Below are 18815 nucleotides of genomic sequence, written 5' to 3' on the forward strand. Positions count from 1 at the left end.
GGCTGACAAGCTAGTTAGAAAGAACCGCTATCTTTAAACCAACTGCTGTGTGCTCGCCCACTGGACCCTATAAGAAAACAGGGACTCTCTTATCTAGAAGGGGCAGTGTCATGATTAGCTGAAGTGCCGTGTGTGTGTGTGTGTGTGTGTGTGTGTGTGTGTGTGTGTGTGTGTGTACACCTATAAAACCCACGGCTTTGTCTAGGTGTACTACCACTGAGTTATGACCCTGGCCCTCATCCCGCTTTTTTTCTTTTTTTAAATTTGAAGCAGAATTCCTCTATTATACTCAGGTTTGCCTTGAACTCACTCTCTAGCTCAGGGTGGTTTTGAACTCTCAGTCTTCCGTTCTCAACCCGCCCCCCTCCATTCACTAGGCTTACAAGCCTATACCACAGGACCTAACAGTAGTGATCTCTTAAGAACTGCGGCTGATTAAGAGCTAGAGGAACCCTGTGAAACTTCTCTTCCCCTCCTTGCCCTCCACTGTACCTCTCAGAGAAGGTGGGATTGTGGAACACACTTTAGAACCCACAGATGCATATAAATCTTAGCTCCACTTCCTTCTTTCCAGTGAGTTTTATTTCTGGTTTAAAAATGTATTCAATGAACTTGTATCAAGGAAGCAACAATCTTTAGTGTGCAGCATGATGGGACTTAGCGGACGTAAGACTTCATGGACAAACAACTTACTTCTTGCATGGTTGCGTTTGGATCATTGAATTTAGATTCTGAACACGGCTCAAAAGCCAGCCTGCTGCCATTGTTTTGCCACTGAAGACTGAGACCCAGAAAGGGGAAGTGATTCAACCATGATTGCTTGGCTAGTTAATCGTTGAGCTAGGCTTAAAAACAGCAGACAGGCCAGCAACTCTACCAGCTGGAGATTGGACTCGGGGCCTTATACATGCTTGGCAAGTAGTTCTACTACTGACCTGTAGCCCTGGTCTTAATACCCTTCCCCCATGTCCTATGCAGTCCATGTCCCCTCTTATCCAGTACCCCAACAGCTTCAAATCAATGAGTGGTTTTATGACCATGCTATTCCTTATGCTTAGGTAATGAATTCAAGCACACTCTTCAGTTGTCCCTGGACTCTCATTAGTGAGCAGTAATTTAGCTCTGTCATTCATACTGGACTGTATAACAGAGAGGACCCAGTGAGTGCTATCACTTTGCTGCCGGGATAGCATTGACTGGCAGGTCATCATGGCGGACACAGGAAGTAGGAACTTTACCTGACAAGTGATGAGCAGAGGCATCAGCCCCTTTAGTCTTCGCAGTCCTTAAGTCCATAAAGTCCTACATGTGCTTGGGCACATGCTTCATGTGTGCAGTCATTACTACAGAACCACAGGGACCTTAAAGGCCATCTCAACTCCAATCTCCTTATAAATCATCTGCCAAAATGTTGGTCATCATTTCCCTCTTTCATAAAGCCTGTTTCTCTCAATAGGTTGCAAATTTCACCTCTGCCCGATTCTGCCTCTCTTTTCTGCCCACAGAATTGCTCCCAAGTTCATCCGATATACACACACGAGCTTGTGTTTGTAGGGAGACAATTCAGCGTTTTCTGTTCTTTAAACTCAGCATCTATATCTTCGAATATTAGCCTGCAGCTGAAACTCCTGGGTCCCCCTCAAAAGCCCCGTTAGTTTATACTGCACGCTCTCTAGATTGATCAAAAGATTGCCACTTTCCCACTGTAAGGAACTTTTGGCGAATGGAATCTCAAAACACACATGATACTCAAGGGATTTTTAGCATGGACTTGTTAATTCACCCTGCATCCTGCTCAGTTTGCCTAGCAAATCTTCCTTGCTAATACTGATACCTTCCCCGTCTCATTGACACATAGTGAACCTGTAATCTATAAACCATGACTAAGCATGGGTGCTGACCCCGCCCTGATGTGCTTAGTGCTTTACATGTCCAGAACCCCTTCGAATCTCACACTTCCGCCTTCCCTCTGCCTCCAGTCTACAGGGCTACTTCACGCCCTCATTCAGTTCTATCTTCTGCCAGCTGTATCACTGGCAGATGTGATGTGTGCCTTTAAAGTCCACATCAAAGCCACCAATAAAAATGCTGGCCAGGAAAGAACACGGACCAAAACGCCCTAAGGCTCGAGACAACACTCTCCACACTGGTCCCTGCTCTTGGAGTTTTCGGTCACAGACAGTTCTATCCCCTGATTCTGTTCATGGCACTTCTGTTATAAAATGTCTGCCCTATTGTAGTAAGAGTCCAGGCATGCAAACACCCACTGGAAGTGAGGAAATGTGCTTTGCCTAGAGGATCTTGGTTTTGTTTCAACCAGATTGAGTTCAAGTGGCCGTTGCTCTCTTACATGTCCCGTAGACACTGACTTAAACAGCCTGCCTTAGAATCTCACCAAGGATCATGACCTTCAACATTCAGCCATTACTGAAGAGTCGTTACTGGGAGTTTTTTGTTTGTTTGTTTGTTTGTTTGTTGTTTGTTTGTTTTTCAGAGCTGGGGACCGAACCCAGGGCCTTGTGCTTCCTAGGCAAGCAAGCGCTCTACCACTGAGCTAAATCCCCAACCCCTGGGAGTTTTATTTTTAAAAGCAGGATAGCTCCTTGCCTCTAGAACTCCCCTGTCTAGGATAATCTCCTCGATTATCAAATATTCCTGAGAGTAGAACAGCAGCCTCAATTAAAGGATGTTTCTTCAATATCCCTGTCATACTTAAAAAGAATAAGGAGACAAAAAGAGAAGAAGAGCTTTACAAAGTTCTCCCAACTAGGAATTCTTTGTTCAACCCTTCAGCTTCTGCCACAGTTGGGTTCTGCCCTAATTCAACCACAGTCGAGACTGCTGCACCGTGAACCCATTCCACCTGGAGAGCGGTAGCTAGAACTCCAGCCCATAGACACCTCTGTGGGTTCCCCTAGCTACACTCTCTTTGATCTCCCCTAGCGTTTTCTATTCAAATTCAGGCCTCGTGACACGGAAACTGTTGGTCCGTCTGCTTAGAGGTGTAACCCCAACCCTCTGCTTCCCATGCTCCTGGGGCAAAGAGATCCATTGCCCCTATTGAGCACCCTGAAGCCATGCGCTGTGAGCAAATGGGATTTTAAAACCTTGCCCTCTTCCCCATTTCCATGTGTGAAAATGAGACACATACTTCAAAGGAACCCTCTAGCTTCGTCCTACTTTGAAAGTTGTCTGTTTTCTTCTTAAATGACGGAGGAAAGGGCAAGCAAATGCTTCTATACCTCAGCCGTCCTTCTTGTTATCAAACTGTTTATTAAATATGAGAGCAATGCTAACCTGCCCATAATTTGATATATGAATAATCCTCAAGTCATAAAATGATAAAAAAAGTCAGTATTGCCTCTACTTTCTCACAGCAGATGCTTCTGAAGGAAGAAACATACATTCTTGGACATCTGAAAGCCCACACCTTCGTTCCTCCCTTGTGTCTCAGCTAGCTTTGGACAGAGTGGGGTTCCTTAGAGATGTTAGAGTCTAGGATCTCAGGGCAACCTGTCCTGGCCAACCTGTAGTACAAGTGCACACCTCAGTTTAGAATGAGGTAGAATTACAGACTCAGGAAATAATCAGACTAGGAGAAGACTAAACGCAGGCAAAAGTCCACGCAGGATTCTAGCAGTTACAGAGAGACATGATGGAGAAGCCAGAGCATAAACATGGTTTCAAAAAAATTCAAAAGAAAGAAAGGTGCTTCTATGCGCAGAGCAGCAAGGAAATCCCCTGAGGGTCTGGCCTTGCAGCTGGTAGCCCAGGCCACTCCCAAGCTGCTCCCCCACAGGGCAGCAGTGTTAGCAATCGGTTCGAGCATCGAATATGAGAGTCCACAGGAAGAGTGAGTTTTCGTGTGTGTGTATATATTTTTTTACATCCAGATTAAATTAACTCATGGAATTTTCCACCCTTGGGAATTAAAGTAGCAGTTCATGAAGTAATATGGTTATGTCATTCATACCAAAACAGAAAATACTGGTATAGCTTGGCACCGTTTAAAAGCCAAACTGAGGCCTTGGCCATTTTATATTTCTTCAAATTCCCTGGCTGTTGTGTTAGTTTAACTTTTATTGTGGCTGTAAATTTTTCAAATCAAGTATTTTAGCCGATTAAAAAACATGTGTTTCAAACAAACGAAACAAAACCAAAAAAAAACAAAAAACAAAAAACAAAACAAAACCCAGGTTCACAGCAAGAAGAGGGTTTAGGAAAACTTCAGCTTTGGGGCTAAAAACTGAAAGACGGGAAGCTACATTTTCTGTCAGATCTAATTGGTTGACATTCACAGTTGTGCTTAATTATGGCTTCCACTCCGTCCATAAATCATCTGAGAGCCATAAAGCTGAGTGCAGCCAAAAGATCTGTCCGATATTAGTAAGGGGAAGCGCTGTCGTACCATAGCCATATGCCCTTGAAAGCGGCTAATTGGACATATTGTGAAAAGCCACAGAACTGAGTTTGCACATTTTCATTTCACATACGCCTCTTCCCCAGCTTCTGCACAAGTGCCCCTCTGCAGTAGAGCTGCGTGTGTGTGTGTGTGTGTGTGTGTGTGTGTGTGTGTGTGTGTGTGAAAGTTATTGGAGAGTGGTAGTCTCTGGGTAACATTTCTGTAAGCTGCCCAATTTTCCCCCTGTAGACTAGATGGGAAACAGCTGCTTTTTGTTTTAAAAGCTGTTTTGAGAACTGTCTGAATCTTGAGATATAGAACTGAGGTCACTGCGAAAGCAGGTGCTCATGGACAAGTAAGAAAGCTGCCAGGGGCTGGCTGGCTCAGGAATCGGCTGCAGGGGACTTCCTCTTAGAGGAAAAAGTGGCGAAGTTTGCTCCCGTGTTTAGGACACCAGCGGGTTGGAGTAAGTAATCGCATTAGCAATACCGTTAGAAACAGAGTGTCCTTGAACACAGCTAGCCCTTAAGAGAGTAGTTAGCTCAGTGTGAAGGAATCCAAAATGGTCATTTCCTCTCCAGGGCTACAGATCCAAGGGTCTGAGGTTCTACGACTCCTCCGAGGTTTTCAGTGCTTGAGTTTCCTCTTTAAACATAGCAGTCGTGAAATAACCATTTTACATAAGTCACAGCCCAACTGCCTGGGTCTGGGGCAGGTTTTTTGTTTGTTTGTTTTTTGTTTCAGGGGTTTTTTGGTTTTGTTTTTCTCTTTTCTTTAAGGCTATCAAAGGAGAAAGGGAGGAATGAAGCCTGCTTGGCAAAATCCTCATTGAAGCAATTTTGACAAAAAAGCAAAAGAGAAACATGAGGAAGCACTAGAGATCAGAGCAGGGCAGGGCAGGTACCCCTTCTGAGGACGAAGGGGAATAAGCCTCCTCTTCCTCTGGGGGCAGGCAGTTATTAACAGCTGTTTATCCAGTCGGAATTGAGATTAACATTGTAAACTCTTTTAAAAAAAAAAATGGAAGAAAATCTGTTTGGGAAGTTGGCTCCATGTAACAGTTCTGCCTTGCCAAAAAAAACTTCCTTTCTCAGAACACATGTACTCAAGTTGAGCAATGTTGTGATTCTCTGAGATTACCAAAAAGTTTGTCCCCATTAACTAGGGCAGAAAGGGGCAGAGAGAAGCGAAGGCCTTTGCTGGATACGGTCCACCATAGACTTCACAGCATCCAACTAGCTATTGCGTCCGTCCCTGCTTCTCCATAGCCACTGTAAATGGCCCCTACCCTTCACCATCCTCCACTAAACCTTTGCCATGGTCAGACATGCACGGATAGACCTTCCACACACCTGCTCTTTGCAGCGACGCTCCGTGAAATATTGAACAAGGCACTTAGTGCATTGTGAGTCTTTTCGCCCCACCCCACCCCCCAAGAAAGAATTAAAAAAAAATGGATATTGGCATTTTTCCTTGATTTAATGCTACTCCTAATGTCATTTTCTTTTATTAAATCCTTTCTTTGGCTTTTGATCTTATTTATAGCAGCCACTGGTCATATGGAAGCCATTACTGTATGGCGGGAGATGAAAGCCTCCGTTGCAGTTAAATAAGAGGGAATCATTTGAGCCAATAATGCTCGCGTACAGCGAGGTGCCATGTGTGTCCGCAGTGCCCTGCGTATGTGCTTTGTAGCAGAGTTGTTGAGCTTTAGAATGGTCTGCTCGAAAAATCTGCTTTCTGTCAGAGGTATGTAGTCTGACAATATGAAAACACATGTTAACACAGAGCCTTGAGCTGTTTGCTTCATGTACAGAGAGGCAGAAAGACACAGAATTACACACACACACACACACACAGAGAGAGAGAGAGAGAGAGAGAGAGAGAGAGAGAGAGAGGAGGAAGAAGAAGAGGAAGAGGAGGAGGAGGGGAGAGGTGGGGTGGGATGGGGTGGGCTAGATAGACAGGCAGACAGAGACATAGAGAGTGGGGCAGAGAGACTGTCTAATGCCATTTATTGATATAAAAATATAAATTTTCCATTACAGTGGGAGATTATGTAATTAGTGTCAAATATCAGACTGTTACAGCAAGGTTTAGAGAACTGCCATCAAAATCCTTCTTGTCCTTCAAAACTTATCTCACTTGCCCTGTTTTTTTTTCCCAAATAGATATGACTTCATCATCCTTTAAACCCTCTGTGACCTTGTTCTCTTTTAAGAAATCCACTTTATTTTGTCTCATATCATAATGATATTATGCCACCATTACAATGTGACTATTAAGTAATAGATATGTCTGTCTTCGGTTATTTTTTTTTCCCCTGCGAGGGCCTAAAGAGTGCTTGGCATACGGACGTCTGAAAGGCATTTGCTAAGTTAAATGGAACGTCTGTTGTTGGTCAGAGATATGCAAAAATGGATATTAGGCATTATCGAAGGTTCTGAAGGTCAGACCTCTTCCCCTGGATGCGCACCACTGGTGTTTAGGGTACAGTCACCTGTGCACTGCAATGACAGTGATGTCCTGCACACTAGAGCCCCAGGCCCTTGTGGCATTCATAACCCAGGCAAGCATTGGCTTTATGCATAGCAAAATTTGTGCCCGATGTCAGCGGCCGGTGCCTTGGCTTTGTTTTATGTGCGGTGCCTTTAATGACTTAGCCAGAATAGGATCCTCCCCAGACCCAGCCAGGCAGTGGCAAAATGCAGAATTATGTCAATCTCTGCTATCTTGATGGGTTTAGAGACCAGCCTGAGTCTACGGAGGATATAATGAACAAGCTTTCAGGTCAGGAGAAGAGACCAGTCCAGCAGGCAGGCCTTCACTTGGCCCACAGTAATGTTGGAGGGAGCCCAGTCACTGAGGAGTCATGTGGAGATAGCGAAAGATTCAGACTGATCAATTTAAGCATAAGAGACAACTGAGATAGTCCCATGTGTCCAGGAGAAGGACCAACAGCAGAAGGTGGGACTCGTAGACTTGGCCCATAGAACACTGACTATGCCGAACCCTGACTGAGGGGTCGAATCCTGGGGAAAGAATCTGAGTCCAAAGATGAAGAGCATTTGTTAGGGGCTGTGTCCTGCACAGCTTGGTGCTGGGAGGGGCTGGGGAGGAAAGCGAATGAAGAAAGAATGAGCACAAAGGGAAGAGAAGGCATATACATCGAAGCTGGGATCGGTTGGTTATGTCTGCTCTGATGGAGATGCACCAACTATGCTAACAACCTGAGACTCTGCGTGTTTCTTGTTTATAACACAGAGGGTTATAAATATTATATATTAGCTAATCTCAGTAGGACGTTTCTGTAGGTGATCAGCATCTGTGGTTGCTACTTGCACACAGTGCCAACATTCACACTCAGGCCCGAGTAGGGCTCGGCCATCACTCCTAGCTTCACCTTGAGTGGAAGGCTTTGGCAATCCCCATGGATCTGAGGTACAGTTCTTTGGCATGGCTCTGCCTGTGTCAACAATCTACACTTCCTCAGTACCTCATCCACCCTGTACATGCACTGAGCTCTTCCTCAGCTCCCCACAGATAGGGAAACTACAAGGAGATGCTAAACGTCACAGTATGGCTCTAGCAGTGGGCAGTCTGTGTGGCTCCGGAACGGTTTGCAGTGAAATCAGCCGCGTGACCAATGCACACACAAGTAGGTGTGCTTCAGGGATCCACAGTTACCAGTGGCATCAAGTGTCCAACTGGCTTCTAAACAAAGGAAGCTGCTTGCAGGAAATTGCAGCTCCTCGCCATAATCCCCGTGCTAGATGGGCGTGACTCACCACAGCTGGATCAACGTTACTTCCGTACAACAGATTTAGTGGCCTGCTACCTGGAGCTGAGGGGACTGGGCTCCCCCAATCACAGCCCTGCCAGTCCCTACTTGACCCCCTGCATCCTAATATCACCCCCACTGTAGGAAAATGAGGTAAAGAGCTAGAATTACTGAACGGTAGAAATACAGAAGGGAGAAACGAAACAGTCCCAACACATGAGACATAGAAAAAAAAAAACGAACTGAATTCAGCGTTTACCAGTTTGCATCTTTAGAACCACATCACAGAGCTATAACCATTTCGGTGGATGGTCCAGGGGAGTGGTCCAGTTGGTCACATGACAGATAAATATGACTAAAGAAAGCCACCATTGGTTAGATTCTATGTAAATCATTTAAAGGGGCCAGAGAGATGGCTCAGTGGTTAAAACACTGCCTGCTCTTACATTTGGTTCCCAGCACCCGAATGGTGGTTCAGCCATCTGTAACTCCAATTCTAGGAGACCTGAACCCTCTTTTGACCTCTGCAGGCACCGAATGCAGATGGTACCTGTACCACAGGTGCATGCTGGGAAAACTCTCACGCATATAAGATAAATCGATCTTGAAAATGTGAAATCATCTTAAAAATTATTTCACCTCAGAACAAGCATTAACTAAATGTCTAAGGATTACAGAAAAAGAAACCACAGTAAATTTCAGATAAAGTGTGGTTTCTAGGGGGTGGGGGGTATGAGGTATTCTCACAGCGTTTATGAAATCATCTCCCAGTCATGCTTAAAGAGTCAAGGAAATAGAAACCCAGGAACTGGACCCAGCGCTGCTTTCAGTGAGGGTCCTTGAAATGCTCAATTGTGTGAATGATTGCAAAAAGTGATAAGTCCAGAAGCTGGGCCATTAGGGAATTGTACTCATGGCTCAAGGATATCCTGGACGATAGAAATTTCTCCTATGGTGGTTGGCCTTTAGAATTCTGGTTTGTGTCCTACAAGTCCCTGGGCCTTTGGTACATCCTTTGCAGTATTGATCCACTGCTAGCTTGGCATGAGCTCTGAGTTCCAACTAGGAACCACTGAGAATCTCCCTTCTGAATTCTGTCTGGTTAAAGGATCCACCCTTTGCCTAAATGGGATGTTGCTCATAGGTGAAAACCAGTTTGCTTTCCTCTAATATGACCGAGATCTAGGAAGGTGACAGGAGCGGAAATTGAATATCTTTAACTGTCATCTATAAATCGTATTTTATAGGCAGATTTCCTTGGAACACCAAAAATGTTTGCTGTCTTAGTGCATCAGAATGACAGAGGGCCACCCCCAGTTCGTGTATGTGTGTGTGTGACTTTCTGAAAACCGGAAGCGATCAATAACGAACATCAGTTTTCAATAAGGCAAAAGTTCCAATAATATGCCTGGTTTCGCGCCACTGTCACATGGGTCTCGACAGGGACAGATGACATTTGCCAAAAGTCCCCATCCTGCTCTTTTAGAAGGATTATGGTAGGGTAGGCGGGGCCAGGGTCTGAAAGCCTGTTTGGAAGCAGTTATCTCTGGCGATAACATTAACTAGAATTGAATAACTGCCAAATGAAATTTAATACATTTTCCCATCCATGAAATAGGCCTCTTAAATACAACAGAATAATTACTTTCACAATACTCCCTGGAAACAAAGAGAGCAAAAGCACTGAATATCTTTTTTGTTTGTGGTGTTTGTTGTTAGCTGGAGGGTAGGGACAAGGGTATTTACTGAGATGTTCTTCAGTGTCCCTGAGTAAAATCAGCCTGGCCAACAGCCACCTAATTTGAGACTGCTTGTCTTTCAAATCTGTTTATGTTGGAAGAGTCGTGGCAAATATTAAATTCTGTAATTTAGTTAGACAGCTTGGCCTTTGCCTGAGTTGGTCAACTCTGACTTTTTTTCCTGTAATAAAAATAAAATGATCTTTGAATGTAATATATGCATGCATGTAATATTCATATACACACATACATATATATATGTTTTATGCATACACACACACATACACACACACACACACACACACACACACACACACACACACACAGAGCTTTCTAACAAAAGCCCCAGAAGGCAAGCCCCTGTGCCCCTTAACTCATTTCCCTCTCCTAGGTGTATATTTCTATGCCCCGTAAAACTGATTTATATCATAAGCTTTCTGAGTTAGTTTAGATCTTTTCTAGTTCTAAACTAGTTGTTAGGTAAGTCACTCAGCCATTCCTACTCCTAGATTTCTTCTCTGAAATGAAGCTTAGATTTCTGTGTTCCTCTAACCCAGTGGGACATTTTAATGCAGTTCTAATGCTGTGACCTTTTAATATAGTTCCTCATGTTGTGGCGACCCCAATTATAAAATTATTTCTGTTGCCACTTCATAACTGGATTTCTGCTATGTTTGTAATGTAAACATCTGATATGCAGACTATCTGATAGGCAACCGTTGTAAAAAGGTCTCAAAAGGATGGCGACCCACAGGTTGAGAACAACTGCGCCAATCCCTTAAATTCTATGCTCTATGAATTTAATGTGCCTCGTTTTCTTCAGAATCTGGGGTTATTTAAATTATATGGTACGTGTACGATTCAAAAAAGTTAATATATGCCTAAACGAATTTGATTATTCCTAAGGATAAACTGAGGCAGACGAATTTCAATTCCGGCTGTGCCAGAATTAGTGCCCTGACCTGAGATCCAGAGTAACAGATATTTGTTTACATGGTTGACCTGGTCTGCAGAAGGGGCAGACCCAGGTGGCTACGTTGTTCAGTTCGTAAGCCTTGAACCACACGAGCACAGAGCAGACCATGCATATTCTGGCCTGGGTTAGCTTCAGAGTGAGGAGCTGGTCGGTCCTTCAGACAGTCTTGACCTCGGAACTTTGAACTGCTCACAGCAGTTACAGAGCCAGGGGACAGCGAAGGTTCTCCAGAAGCACAAGTGGGACCAGGCGCTCCGTAAGAGGAAAGAAAGGGTCTTAGGTTTCCAGTGCTCTCTGGGCCCCAAGCCCAATTTATAGCTTTTTTTTATTATGAATTTTGTTTTTATTTTTGTTTAAATCAGCCTCTATTCTATCTCATCAGAACTCCACATGAGTTGGTCAGTACATGGTTTGACAAGGGTTGTTGTAAGCCCCTGAGGGCGGGCCTCATCTCTCTGTTTATCGCACTTGTACAGTCACAGCGCGAACTAAGTAAACAATATCTGATAGGTCAAAAGCAATTAAATTAACTCATTTTAAATTTCACCTTTGGTGGGTAGGTACCTCCAACCGTATCACAGTGACTAGAGGGAGAAGAGTCTCTTTGGTAGTAGGAAAACTTAACCATTCTTGCTAATTACTTTTAGTTCTATTTGATCTAGATGAAGTTCATCAAAACAGAGCTTTAATAAATGAGGAATTTTTAAAATATACAGGCTATATCATATTAATAATCAATCCATGGGTTAAAGGAACTTGTTTGGTTACGTATACTTAGCCTGTGGTAGGTGACTAAATTCCTGAGGTGGGGGCGGGGAGGCCCTCTGTCTGTCTGGATAGCTGTAATTAATGGGTTTGCACTAGCCTGTGCCACCGACCTACCTGCCTTGTTTTGGTGCCACTAGAGACGATATTTCTAAGAGATAAGCAAATAGGTTGAGGCATACTTGTCTGTGGCCAAGAAGACAAGCTATCAAGGGTCACTCCTCAGACTGGAGTGTTTGTTACCCCACAGCTATAGGTCACAGCTCATTACCACCTGGAGCCGGACCCATCCGAGGTTATCAAAACGCATAGAACACTGACACGTGGAAGGCACTCGTGACCCCAACTTTCCACACGAGAAATGATGGCTGTTTGAAAGTACACCTATAAAAGACAAAAGTAAAGTAACAAACCTCCCTAAATCCAAAAGAGAAAGGGACATGAGGTAACGAGTATCAGCTCCCATATGTCCCCTCATTGTACCCTGAAAGGACTTAACGTCAGACAGATCTGAACGAAACACGGATTGTGAACAAAAGTAAGGCCAGTAAGGTTAGCCCGAGTCTCCAGGGTCCTTGAGCTTCATCAGAAGTCAGTTTTATATAATATGCGAGTATTTTTGGTTAACGTGCTCAGTCCTGTGCACAGCTATTCTGTTATGCACTACTGTTTCCGTATAATATTAGAATTTTTGTGTTAAACCTGGGCTTATTCTCTGCTGCCTCTAGTGTTGTTTCTTAACATTTTGCATTATAGCGACTTAAGATAGCTATGCCCGTCTCACAGAGCGAGCAGAGAAGCTGGGGCTCTACCTTCCTTCTTTCACTCTGTAACCCCGACTTTCACAGTCAGCCAAGATGTAGAATATAGCAAGACCGTAAGTTCTTTTTCCCTATTGTGGGAACTAGGAGGGAAAAGATTCAATTAGCATCTGTTTTAAATGAAAGCCACAAGAAGAAGCAGCACCTTAAATCCTCCCACAGCTGCCTACAGAGAAGGCCCGTGAATGTTTTTTAAAATGGCTGAAGGAGAAGGGCTGTCATGTACACGAAGGTCAAATCTGCATCACTTTCTGGCATGCCAACCTGGAGGCACCCCTCTGGAGACACAAGATATTGAATGCGTTGGGGTTTCCAGAGGAAAAATAACAAACTTAAACCTGCTTGGAAAGTGACTGCCATTCTTGTTCCTGAGGAAAATCAAAAATGCATGAAGTGAGGCATCCGTGAAGGAATAGGTGCATGGCCTCCCTCCAGGAAAAGACCTGAGTTCAGAGAGAACCTGCCTGCTTATAGAGAGAGGATTTGTAGTCTGTGGCACTCTAGTTCTGACCCTGGGGCTTGTGAATGTGATCTTCTGCCCTGCCGATCTGTGGTCAAACCAGAATGGGCTGCTTCGGAAGGTGAGCGGGTTCCGGGTACATCTGAAGAATCTTCCTCGTGGAGACTCAGTGTGCACCACTCAGGAAGTTCATGCTGAACACAGGCAACAAGTTCACAGAACTGGGCTGTCCCTGGGCCTCAGCGGAAACGTTCATTTACACTACCTAATATTCAGGGCTGTTGGGTTCTGTCATTGGGCTTTGAATCTATAAGCAATTACAGGAGTGCAGGTGTACCTCCGTCACTGACCTGGATTATTATTTTCTTCTCTATTACGTGTGTGTGTGTGTGTGTGTGTGTGTGTCTGTGTGTGTGTCTGTGTGTGTGTCTGTGTGTGTGTCTGTGTGTGTCTGTGTGTGTGTGTGTGTGTCTGTGTCTGTGTGTGTGTTGTGTGTCTGTGTGTGTGTCTGTGTGTGTGTTGTGTGTCTGTGTGTGTGTCTGTGTGTCTGTGTGTGTGTCTGTGTGTGTGTCTGTGTGTATGTGTGTGTCTGTGTGTGTGTCTGTGTGTGTGTTGTGTGTCTGTCTGTGTGTGTGTCTGTGTGTGTGTGTGTGTGTGCACATGAGTGTGTGCAGTTTAGGGCTGGGTCTGATACAAAACCCTTGAGAGAGAGATGGGAGTTTTGTTTCACATCTTCAGAAATACTTATTTAAAACATTTTGGTGGCCAAAAAAAATTGAAGAATTTTGCTTTGTGCGTTTCTAGTTTTCACTAGAGAAGTAAATGTTGATTCTCCACAGTAGACACTCATGGATACATGTTTTTCTGGTATAGTCACTGGGTAGTGGGCTCTCTAAATCGACACCTGGAAACACAGAGGTAAATGTAAGAACTTCCTGTGCCTCGGACTCCACCTTCTTAGTGGTTCTACCCCAAGGCGTGTGCTACAGAGTCAGCAACCACACCCCCAGTGCCACGGCCTCACCAACACTGAACTGCAGCATAGGTAGCACCATGTCACAAAACGCCATGGTAATCTTTTCAAGTCAAGTAACCGCGCTGAGCTCTGGAAGTTCATTCTCGGAAGCATGAGGAGTATTTGTACTCCGGCGTCTTTCTTCAGATCCAAGTAGTGGGGATGGGAGGAAGCTGGAAAAACGTCCAAACATCCTCACACGGCAATGATGGCATTACTGGTGTGTTTAATAAAACCTTTATTGGTACATTTTCCGGTGTGGTGGCCTTGGCAGAAGTGGTTCCCCTTTGGGTTTGGAGCTCAGCAGCTGATGAAACACAGTGAACATTAATTTGGAAAGGGCCGCCAGTTTTCGGAGAGCCAGGTGACATTTTATTATAGCCGTACCGAGCAGGGGGCTATGTCCCATGCTGCATAGCTTCCGCTGTCAGAGACTTAGCTGGCATTATGGAAAATGAGAGGCAGAAAGGAAAAGGGAAGAAAGAAAAGGAAAAAAAAAAAAGAAAAGAGAAAAGGATGGCAGGCCTGGGAATCTTATCCCCTGAAATGAAAGCCGAATGCCAAATTGAAATTCCTGTAGGATTTCCGATAGCAATGGGGGAATTGGGAAGCCCACAATTAAGCATATGGGCATTAAGATAATTGTCGGATCTGTTGGCGGACATGATAGAAGACAGATGGGTAAGAATCAGTGCGCTCCGCTGCAGCACCCTGGGAGACAATTTGACGTTTTACCTGCCTGAGCTGCTCTGCTGTGTTTGTCACTGGATGTAAGGCATGGCATCATACTGAGAGTTAAGTGTTGGGTTTTGGGTTTTGGGTTTTGTTTTTTTTTTCTTTTCTTTTCTTTTTTTTTTCTTTTTCTCTTTTTGTACAGACCTGTAGGTGTATGTGCAGTCCTTCAGCGCCCTCTAGTGAAATGCACAGGGCGGCTCTTCCCCCAAACTCCCACAGGCTACTGGTATTGCATCAAGTCCTAGCTACCCCTGGGAAATAGCCGTTGTCCCTCCTAGTCCACACTCAGTGCCCTGATTCCTTTTGTTGTTTCAGGTCGGGGCCCACCGTGAAGATGGCGTGGCACTGAGAGGCAGCCATTCTCTCCTGCCAAACCAGGTTCCGGTTCCACAGCTTCCAGTCCAGTCTGCAACTTCCCCTGACTTGAACCCACCCCAAGACCCTTACAGAGGTAAGTCAGGTCAGAAGGCATGCTGACCTTTGGGGAACAGCCGACTTCATGTAGATTTTAAGCGTCTTTGGCAGCATGTCGGAGGCCCTGGCAGAAAACCAAGAGCCAAATTTTGTACCAAAGTGGTAAATAATGGGAAAGGAGCTAGAATTTGGCCGGCTAATTTGTGTTCCTTCGGTAACGGTTACCCTCCGACACCCTCTGACATCCCAGTCCCATCTGAGTAGGGAATGAGACGACAGACTGCCGAGAGGAAATGTTATTTGAGCTATTTCCACATCTCACTCATTCAGATCCCCTAATACGGTTAGCTGTGGCCTGAAAATGAGCTTTCCAAATGGGTAGGAAGGAAATTGTTTCTGCTGTTCAAGATGGAAGGAAATGTAGGTACATTAAAAAGGAACTGGGGTGGTTGTTGTTTGCTCCTGAGTGATCAAGCCCGGGAACCATGTGTCATGTCCATGTTGGCATCCCCCACCCTGCCCCAGATACAGGGACCTGCCATGTCCCCAGGAAGTTGTGCTACAAAGACTCAACCTGGGTCCAGCTTCCTGTGCTACTCACGGGCCAGACGAACAATGGCCCCGCGTCTCCTCATTCCTTCCACTTTTAAAATAAACAGGATAATGCTACCTTGGGGAGTCCTATAACTAGCCTTTCAGCCGTTAAGCAGTGTGAACATTGTATACTTTTTATAGATACAAATGAGTTGTTCACTCTTTACCCAAGCAAGAGTGAGCCCTTGGCTTTTCTTTTTACTCTCTGTTACGCCGTTCTCAAACTGTAGCTGAAGAGTAGCAGATTCTGATAGCATGGCAGTGGACTGTGCCTTGCTCAGGGCTCCCAATGGTACAAATGCTCCCGGCCCCTGAAACAAATTCTCAGTCACAAGTTTTCAGAATACCGAGAGTATAGGTAGAAGATCTCCACGAGAGGCACGCGTCAACCTGAGAAATAGATGACATTAAGGTCATGTTTTAAATGTAATGTGGGGGCCAGAGAGACATTAAGAGCACTTGCTAAGCAACCATGAGAACTAGAGATTAGATGTGGCACCTACAAAACTAACTGAGCGCCCTTTGCACGCCTGCAGCCCTAACTCCCACAAGAGAGGGTACAGGAGAGCCACTGGAGCCTGCTGGCTTCTAGATGCCCAGGAAGACACGAGTTCTGGGTTTTAGGGAGAGATCCCGCCTCAAAGGGTAGGCAGAGAATGAATGATAAGAGAAGGAAGGACACCAGATGCTCTCCCCTCGCCTCCTCTGGAGAACACGTATGCTCATAGGCACATACACGTGAGCATACACTCAGAGACACATACACACAAACAACTCACCTGCCAAATGTTGCATGAGCGTGAGCAGTGGAGCAAGGATAAAACTCCGGGTTCCTCCTGTGAGCAGCGCAGCCCCATCCATAGGTCCCCATTTTAAACGCTGATTACTCCTCAAACATAAGAGAAGCTTAATTTCAGACTATCATTAGGGTATCTATTGAAGCCTTGACTGCACGTATTTAGCGTACTCCCTGGGAATTATATTTTAAGGACATTTTTCTATTAAATCATTGCATATGGAAGAAACTCAATATAATAGCTGATATTTACTCCGGTTCTTAATCAGAACATTGAGGTGTATGATTTTCATGATTATGATTTTCATCGCAATTAAGTTGATGTTTTGTAGACAGTGAAATTACCATCTACTCCAAAAGATTGCAAAATAGAATTTAACCTCAGAGCCGATGCGAGGGAAACTTGTTTCCCACAGGTGCATTTCTGAAACTTCAGCAGACAGCAGGAGAAGTGACGAGGGATCCCAGTTCCCCGGGACAGGCGGGTCCTCTGGCCGGAAGGTTTTCACTTCTGTGAAGGCGTGTGCTTAAACGCATGGCGCTCTGGACATCACCTGATCTCTCTGTTTCTTTTCCGATTAGGGATGCCACCAGGCCTCCAGGGACAGAGTGTGTCTTCCGGCAGCTCTGAGATCAAGTCCGACGACGAGGGCGATGAGAACCTACAGGACACAAAATCTTCCGAGGACAAGAAACTAGACGACGACAAGAAGGATATCAAATCAATTACTAGGTCAAGATCTAGGTAACAGTATATAATACTGTCGCTTCATTTAATTCCTTTACTGGACTTTGATGAAGTGAACAGAACAGGAAGAAACTGGTTAGTTTTTTCCTGTCAGGTAAAGCCTCCGATGAGAGGAAAACGCAAGGCCTATCCTAGAAGCATTTCAGGTATCCTTTAAGATACCTGCATTCTAATGGAGCCTAAAGGCCTGTGAAGTTACAAATCTGGACCCAATGCTAATTGCGCACCACAAAATTATCTGTACCCGATTGGAGTGTACCTGATTTATACCTGATTCAAGAAAACAGTTTCTTGTTAAAACTGTATTCTTCAAATTTGCTCAGAAATGGTTTTCTCCCTAAAATCTTTCCAAAAGGGCGGATTTTAGCCACACTAAAGAGTCAATTGCTTGTATATGCAACTGTAAGTTTTCTTTTTCTTTTTCTCTAAAGCAAGAAGGTTCTGATTTCTCAGTTTTATCCTAAACAGGTTGGCTGCGTGTAAAATAAATTCTAATATTCTTACACACACACACACACACACACACACACACACACACACACACACACACACACAGAGGATGATTTGAAATTCCATGGCACCCATACACATCCCTCACTCCTGGGTTAATTTTCTTTGCAGATTACCCACTGGTGCCAAGATTACAGCTTCTTTCAAAGGTTGTGGTTGGGAGGAGGCGGGAGGGCTATAGCTGGCATCTTTCATGAATCAAATTCACACTGCCTTTTCATGTCTTTATAGCTACCATGAAAAAATTACATTCTGTGTCCTGCTACTCCTTGTTTGCGCTTCTCTTACCCTCTCCCCATCCTTGGCGTTTCCTGATTTGTGGCCACAGTGGCGAGAAATCCTTGGGTGGGGATTTCACATCCTGAACAGCTTCTCTGTTAGCCAAGTCGGTTCTTGGTAATTTAGTGGCCGTCACAGAGACATGTTAGCGGGTTCTTGGAAGTTTCAGAACACCATTTCACTTGCCACTGAGTGTCTTCTCGTTAACAGTCACCCCCATGCCAGTCACAGTACATGCTTCTCGGAGTCTGCAGAGAAGCGGTTCTCTTCAAACCTAGTGTAGGCCCATGAGCAGTTCATTTAGGTGAGTAACTGATTTCTAATTAGCCATTAGCCTGAAAACTTTTAGAGGACAGATTCCCGTTTTCTGGCACCACACATGGTCAGTATCTAAAAACGTTGCCAATCTTTTGCTCTGGGATAGCCCTAACAGAGACCCAACTAGACCTTTTTGCTTGATGGTATGCAGGAGCAATATATGCAGCCCGCATTCCCTTGCCACCAGCAAACATTCTGGGAGAGGGACAAGGGGGAGCAGTGACGGAGGGGCCTTGTCATGGGGTGTGCTGTCTCCCACTGCTGGCTAGGAGGTCATTACTCCAGCCTTGGAGTATTCCACACTCCCGCCCCAGCACGCCTCATCTGTCCCAGCATCCACACATCCCTCAGGTGCTTCACAGAGTCCAAGAAGACCACTGTCATTTCCTCCTGGTTGGTCCTTCTCCAGGGCAGGTGTCCCTGCTTACAATTGGGATGCCACCTGAGAACTTGCTTTTCTTC

At 44.9% G+C, this 18815-nt stretch overlaps 1 protein-coding gene across 37 annotated transcripts in view; it reads left to right on the forward strand.

Annotated features, from left to right (window-relative positions):
• Tcf4 (transcription factor 4) overlaps positions 1-18815 on the forward strand; it is a 346347-nt gene that overhangs the window by 319485 nt on the left and 8047 nt on the right. For 23 of the 37 annotated variants that reach the window (XM_063277624.1, XM_039097159.2, XM_039097169.2 and 20 more), the window contains 2 exons: positions 15010-15145; positions 17081-17243. In XM_063277624.1, coding sequence (XP_063133694.1) covers positions 15010-15145; positions 17081-17243 — 299 coding nt within the window. The remainder of the gene's footprint in view (positions 1-15009; positions 15146-17080; positions 17244-18815) is intronic. The other 14 variants (XM_063277625.1, XM_063277626.1, XM_063277621.1 and 11 more) reach the window with 1 other exon arrangement.

The sequence above is a fragment of the Rattus norvegicus genome, chromosome 18, assembly GCF_036323735.1.
Source record: "Rattus norvegicus strain BN/NHsdMcwi chromosome 18, GRCr8, whole genome shotgun sequence".
Taxonomy (NCBI): Eukaryota; Metazoa; Chordata; class Mammalia; order Rodentia; family Muridae; genus Rattus; species Rattus norvegicus.